The sequence below is a fragment of the Gymnoscopelus braueri genome, assembly GCF_963280865.1.
Source record: "Gymnoscopelus braueri genome assembly, chromosome: 16".
Lineage (NCBI taxonomy): Eukaryota > Metazoa > Chordata > Actinopteri > Myctophiformes > Myctophidae > Gymnoscopelus > Gymnoscopelus braueri.
The window spans coordinates 14079022-14086628 of NC_137616.1; the positions used below are offsets into that span (position 1 = coordinate 14079022).

General features: G+C 43.3%; 1 protein-coding gene across 1 annotated transcript; it reads right to left on the bottom strand.

Annotated features, from left to right (window-relative positions):
• Positions 1–2440: 2440 nt before the first annotated feature.
• On the bottom strand, positions 2441–2992 carry LOC308103366 (gamma-crystallin M2-like; the record flags this gene model as incomplete). Its single annotated transcript, XM_080453304.1, has 1 exon — positions 2441–2992. One exon carries the CDS (start codon positions 2990–2992, stop codon positions 2441–2443), a length of 552 nt encoding a protein of 183 aa, XP_080309430.1.
• Positions 2993–7607: the final 4615 nt, after the last annotated feature.

Consider the following 7607-nt stretch of genomic DNA (forward strand, 5'->3'; position numbering starts at 1 on the left):
TTTAAATCGGCCATTATTAAATGGCTGACGTATAAAAACAGATTTTTATTTCGCTGGGGACCCCGGACCCCACTTTGAGAACCACTGTTTTGTTGGAGCGCGTTATTGTCACCTGGCAAATTAGTTTATCGTTTTCAGTTTTACGCACAGCTATGGAGCCTGTATGGATCATCTTGTGGCAGTAAAGCAGATTTTCAGCTCTCCTTGTGTCCATTTCACCATGGGCTTTGTAGTGAGTTGTCCCTGAACGTCAGAGGACCCCCCCCCAGCAGTGTTGCCATGTCCACTTATTATAAGCGACTTTGAACTTGTTTTTTTTCTGTAAAGTCGCTTGTAAATGTTGGTAGCTGCAGGTTGCAGTTTTTTGGGGCTTGTTTCTAAAGTAGTTGCTTGTAGTGACCTAATCCTGTTGATCTTTCTGTTGCAGTGTGCCTGGGGGTGTATGCCTAGGAATCTATTTTGGCAAGCACTCTATTTTCATGTCAAGGACCCACAAAGGAATGTATTTGTCTGCGGACCCATATCTGAAAATATTTGGTCAGGGAGGTAAATATACAAGATTTGTATATTTCAAATAATTTAAAACTTGTTCCAAATATTTTAAAAAAAAGCAAGATTTCTTGAAAATGGCAGATCAAGCGTTGTAAGCTTGTAGTTCAAATAGCCAATATATAGGGTTAAAGTGTTTCAACTGATTTTGATGCTATATTAAGTCCCTGTGTGTGTGCTCATGCGACCTAGTTGCTTCTTTTTGGCTTGTTTTCGTAGATCATGTCTGCTTTTTTTCTCACAAAGTCTGGCAACACTGCTCCCCAGCCAGCAAGGCCACCGAGGTAGGCGTGTGCGTGTGGCAAACAAACTGTGCTACAAATCTCCAGATCACCCCCAACGCTGACGGAGAATCCTAGTCGGGCTACGCTACACCACTTCGCTTTTCCGGGGGAGTTCCTCGTTGACAGGCTATGGATACGTGATAAACAACGTTTCACCCGGCATGTGTTATTGCCCTCCTATTATCCTCAGGTGGTCAATATCATATATGCCAGTTGCATAAGCTCGGGCCACGCCCACGACAAATGCCATAATCGTTTGTCACGTATTTGCAGTGGTGTAAAGTAACTAAGTACATTTACTTAAGTACTGTACTTAAGTACGATTTTGAGGTATTTTTACTTTACTGGAGTATTTCCAATTTTCAGTACTTTTACTTCTACTCCACTACATCTCAGAGGAAAATATTGTACAAATATAATACTTTTACTCCACTACATTTTTTTTGAAAACTTTAGTTACTAGTTACTTTGCAATGATCAATTATTATATTATAAAACATACATTAAGCACTTTAGCCCTATTTTATACCTAGGCTGTTTGAAAATAGCAGATCTACAAGCTCACAACGTGTCGCGATGCGACGCTATTTTCAAACATTTTAGTACTTTTACTTTTGGTACTTTAAGTACATTTTGATAGCAATACTTTTGTACTTTTACTCAAGTAAACTTTGAATTCCGGACTTTTAGTTGTATCGGAGTATTTCTATATTGCAGTATTGATAATTTTACTTAAGTAGAGTACTTTTTCCACCACTGCGTATTTGTCACGTACCCAGCCTTTATTTGGCCTGGGTGGGGGGAGTTATAAAAGGTAAGGCTGTATCTGTCCCTTTGCTGATAAGTTAGCCCTTGGGCTGATATGGCAGCTCAGACCAATCAGCATAAGCTAAGCTAAGTACTAATGCACGCTGAACTGTGTGACCTCGCCACTGAGTGGTCTCACCATTTTAAACATATTTTTGAATAATAGGTCATTGCCCTTGGTATTTGAACCTCGGGCCTGGCTGCATCAGCCTCTTCTCCTATAACTACCTTGTCATGATGGTAGTGTCATGAAGAAACCTCAATGCAATGACCCATACTTTTAATATACTCATTTGAATCGATGCCCTCATCTGTGTCATTTTTAGATTTGAGCTAAAAAGCATTATTTTACACTTTGGCTATTCAAAAATAGCAGATCTACAAGCTCATAGCGCGGCACCGAGTGCCACGCTATGAGCTTGTAGATCTGCTATTTTTGAAAAATCGAGAAAATGTGTGCAAATCTTTTAATATGTATGTTTTTAAAGCGAACATTTGTAACTAAAATCTTTGCTTTTGGGGGGTCCCTGGAACAAAATATTTTGAGATGGGAGTCCGCGGCCAAATACATATCATTTTGGGGTCCTTGACATGAAAAGTTTGAGAACCACTGATGCAGCAACATAGGTTTTTTCTAAAAACTGTTAAGATTTAGAAGACATTTAGTAGAATCGGAACCTCAGGCCTTAATGGGTTAATAACAGAAAGGACACAAGCCGCGAAGCATTTTCCTGGAAAAATTAGATTTTATTCATGTCAGGTTGACATCTATAGTCGGCGGTGGTGAGTCGGTCAGCTTTTTAATAGCAGGAATCCATGATGCGCTTCATGCTCATGAACCTGCTGCCGGAGGAGCCCATGTTCATGAAGTTCCTGTACTCTCCGGGCCTCATGTACATCATCCTCCCCCTGAAGTTGGGCTGCTCGTACATCAGCCAGTGGCCGTCCATCACGTTGCAGGACATGCAGTTGTTCATGCGGTAGCGGTCCATGATGCTCTCGCAGTCGTCCATCATCTCGTGCATCTGGCCGCCGAAGTTCTCCCTCTCGTAGATCCTCATCCTGTAGTTGCCCCTGTGCATGGGGATCATGCGGCAGGAGCGGATGTTGTCGCTCATGCCCATCATGCTCATGTAGTCGGCGTACTCGCCCCTCCTCATGAAGTACTGGTTGCCCATGTAGTTGGTGCGGTCGTACACCATGAAGCAGCCCTTCTCCACCCTGCAGGAGTGGCACCGGCTCAGGTAGGAGGACATGTCGGGGCAGTCGCTCTGGCACTCGTAGGAGCGGCCCTGGAAGTTCCTCTCCTCGAAGAAGGTGATCCTGCTCATGTTCATGTTGCTGGAGGTCATGTTTGCGTTTCGGGGGGGTCGGGGTGGCCGCTAGCGATGGTATTGCTGCTGTTGCTGCTGCTGCTGGTGTTCGAGCTGAGCTGACTACCTACCTGGTGGAAACATTCCCCTTTTTATACCTGTGTTGGCCGGTGGCCCCCTTTGTGAAAAAAAAAAACACCCTGACCCAGCAACATGCCATAGAAGCCCATAGAGTATACAGTACATACAGTGAGGGGGTCGGTCGTCCATGTTTCAGAGCTGGTTCCCTCCAAAAAAAGACCTTAGAGAGGCGATTTTCTCCATCGTACAAAAGCCTCTCTTTTGAAAGGCTTAACAAAACAATGAACTGTTACACCTTTGTACCGACTACAAAGGTCTACAGCAGCGCAGCGCTCACACAGTACCATATCCCAAGGTTTGTTATGTGCAGCTTTGTTTTTGCCGTGAAGTTATCTTGTCATAAACAATCTGATTTTGATTGATTGATTGATTGAATACTTTATTAACAGTTTGTTTGTAAAAAAAAAAATACAGAGGTACAGTTATACTAATAATGCTAAAAGAATAAGCCCTGAGGGCTTGTTTCCATTGTGGTATTTAATTCATCAAGCTGACTAATTTAATATTGTCAGAGGAGGATCAATAATTACAGATACGTCGTGGTATTACATCTGATTTGAGTTACAGTATGTGGCTATATCGGTGGTTCTCAAACTTTGTCATGTCAAGGACTATTTGGCTGTGGACCCCCATCTGAAAATATGTTGTTCCAGGGACCCCCAGAAGCAAAGATTTGAGTCAAAAATATACCCTTTAAAAATATATGTAGTATTCATAGATTTGCACAAATGTTCACGATTTTTCAAAAATAGCAGATCTACAAGCTCATAGCGCGGCACTCGGTGCCGCGCTATGAGCTTGTATATCTGCTATTTTTGAATAGACAAAGTATAAAACAATGGTCAAAGCGGCGACACAGATGCTGTTCCCGCGTTTTAATGGGTTAATTGGTTAAGTGGCTAGCTGACATAGCTTGACACAACATGGCGGACAGACACTAAAGGCAGAAGAACAAGCCAACGCTTGTGGACAACATGTACGCATGCAATTTGCATGCCATTTACTGCATGCATGCTTGCGCGCGTGTGCATGTGTTGTGTGTGTGTGCCCGTGTCCGAGTACATGTACCCTCTCTCACATCATGCGATGCAGACAATACCTCCAGTGTAATGAGCCAGTGCCAGTGGGAGGGTTGTACACGCATGCTATAGATGCTTATCTCATGTGTAGGCTGAAGCCGTCATCCGGGAGAGAGAGAGAGAGAGAGGGGGCTGATGATCCGATGTATGCAGCCACACAGTGCCGATCAGAGCACGCTACTGTACTGTACGTCCATCCATGCTGGTCGGAAACCAGCAGGACCTTCGGGGCTTTGCAATGGGACCCTGTGACTCCCGACACAGTGTTGATTTTGACAGCAAAGTTTGTCGTTTTAGTCACAGCCGTTTGAATAGAATTCCATTTAGTTTTTGTCACATTTTAGTCATTTGAAATGCTTTAGTTTTTAGTCTAGTTTTTGTTCAATAAATATGATACGATTTTAGTCGACTAAATCTACGGTTGCTTTAGTCGACTAAAATGTATTTTTTGGGGGGCCTGGGCCGAAGCGTGGTGGTGGTCCAGGCACCCTAGGGCTGCAATGCCAGCCTGACAGCGTGTTGCGTGTTCGAGTCCCGATCCCGACGACCTTTCCTGGGTGTCTCTCCCCATCTCTCCCCCCATTTTCTGTTAATCTACTGTCCTATAAATAAAGACATAAAAGCCCAAAAAACGAGTATATATATATTTTTTTTGTAGGCCTTGATGGCGTCGCAATGCCTGATTTGTACTTGGCCTTGTGCCGAAAAGATCTACAAGCTCACACAGCGATGCGTTGTGAGCTTGTAGATCTGCTATTTTCAGAGCGCAACACCCAAGCCCAACCAAACATAAAATGACTTGTCTTTTAGTTCTACTGGATCTCTTCTCCACTAGTCCCCTCCTTGACGTCGTTTCTTTTGTTGACGAAATTGCCAATATATTTAGTCATAGTTTTAGTCATCATAGCTTAGTTTTTATTTGTTTTTATTTAGTTTCCGTCAGTGAAAAAAGGTAGCCAACGGACATTTTTCGTCACGGTCTGAGTCGTCAAAATTAACACTGCACCGACGAACAGGTCTTTGGTGAAAAATAAGGCATTGCACCTGAGATTCCTTGCATCGATACCCTATGTAACTCAATAGGGTGCAACAGTTAATCAAACTGATCGATTTAATCGATTAGAACAAACCATCCATTTTAATAAAATAAAAAATGTGTCTAAAATAGCTGTCACATTGCAACACATGAGCAGCTTGTAGAGCGGCTGTTTTCTGTCTTTGCTGCCGCAAAGGGAAATCCACATTCCTCATGTGGCACAGCTGATAAAGTGCATACATTTGGTTATCAAAAGGTTAGAGGAACCAGGGCTTTTTGATTTCGATTGTTCATTGTTCGTTAGTGGGGAACAACACATGAAGAAGTAAGCGGAATCTATACAAAATGAGGCCTTTAGCATGTACCATGTAGCATGTATCAAAGGAATAGCCCATTCAATGCAGGAAAGCATCTACAAATGTCTTCTAACAGTTTTCTGAAAAAACATATGTTTCTATATCAGTGGTTCTCAAACCTTTTCGTGTCAAGGACCCCCAAAAATTATATGTATTTGGCCGCGGACCCCCATCTGAAAATATTGTGTTCCAGGAAGCCCCAGAAGCAAAGAATTTGAGTTACAAATGTTCCCTTTAAAAATATATATATTCCTAGATTTGCAAACATTTTCACGTTTAAAAAAAATAGCAGATCTGCAAGCTCATAGCACGGCACTCGTGCCGCGCTATGAGCTTGTATATCTGCTATTTTTGAATAGCCAAAGTATAAAATAAGGGTCCAATGGACCGGTCCATATCAAAGGAATAAGGAGTGCGGTTCCAATCGCACTAGACTTCCTAATCATCATTCTGATCAATTCAAGATGAGTATAAATAGCCATCATCTGCTTGAAATAATTCACAGATGGAAAAAATATGTACCCAAATAAAGGAAGTTCTTTCGGCCTTGAAATGAGAGCCAAGGATAATCATACCTCAGTGTTATTTTCTAGTTTGTGCTTACACAGCTTAGAATTATAATCCACTCTGCGAGCAATCATTTGTTGGGAGGCTGGCTGATTTGCAACGTCCTTCTTTAGCCCCGGCTAAACCGCAACCCAACTGCGGGACATGGAGAAAGTACTCACATTTTTTACTTAGTAAAAGTATCAATACTGCAATGTAAAAATACTCTGTTACCAGTAAAAGTAAGGCATTCAAAATGTACTTAAAGTATCAAAAGTAAAAGTACTCATTATGCAGAAGGTCCCATTTCACACGTTTTCAAATGTATAAAATGTATGAAAATCCTTTGAAAATAGCAGATCTACAAGTTCGCAACGATCAGCTATTTTGGACCAAGTATATATACTGTATATAAGCGGTTTTGTAATAATAATCCAAATCTACAAAGTAACTAGTAACTAAAGTTATTTAATAATTGCAGTGGAGTAAAAGTACAAAATACTGAGACGTAGTGGAGTAGAAGTAAAAGTATTGAAAATTGGAAATACTCCGGTAAAGTAAAAGTACCTCAAAATTGTACTTAAGTACAGCACTTGAGTAAATGTACTCAAGTGCTGTGGTGGAGAAGTTACACTGTGGGAGCCACCAGAGGCCCTTACTTTCGGCCCGTCCTGGGGATCTCTCTCACACTTTCCAAGGCACACACGTGGCTGACCTGTGACATCATCGCACACAAACCGCCCGTGCCCGTGACCTCCGGCGTGGTGGTCACCTGGCATTCAACGCCGCGGCGTGGGCTGTCAACGCTCATTGGGCCCGGCTCGAGGGTGAACGGTGTCACATAATCGGAGCCGTCACCCCGTTGAGGGATGTCATTAGAAACGGCTGGCTGAACCTCTATGGCCAGGGGCTCAACGCCGAACCTCTACCCCCCCCCCCCTCCCCCCGACTACCATGCTGCCTGCCTTTACCCCCCCCCATGTGACCCCCCGTGAACCCCTTAGGGCCTCAAGAGCGTTAAGCATATTAGCGCTCGGCGGCCACAGGCAAAAAAAAGAAAAAGATGAAAAACCGCTGGCTCATTCCCCCTGTCCCCCCATGCTGCATGCTGTCCCACAGACTGGAATTAAAAGCATTTGTTCAGCACTGGCAGTGTGGAGCATGGAGCCACCTCACTGAGCCTCCTCTCTGTGGCAACCACATGTCACATTGTGACGCAAATCTTTGCTGGGGACCCCCCACCCCCTGGTACCCCCCCCAAGAACCCCTGTGGGTCCCAGGACCCCACTTTGAGAACCACTGATGTAGAGAGTTATGCGGTTCATGGCAAGATATTGTGTTGAACACGTCTGACATTGTAACACTTTTAAATGAGAGCCGTGTTCTGTGTTAAAGGCAGGTCTGTCCATGTTTATTCTCCCTCCTCTACACTGTTCACAACACTCCAATAGATCAGTGGCACTTACTCCTTTTAATGGTGTACTGTGCAATACATG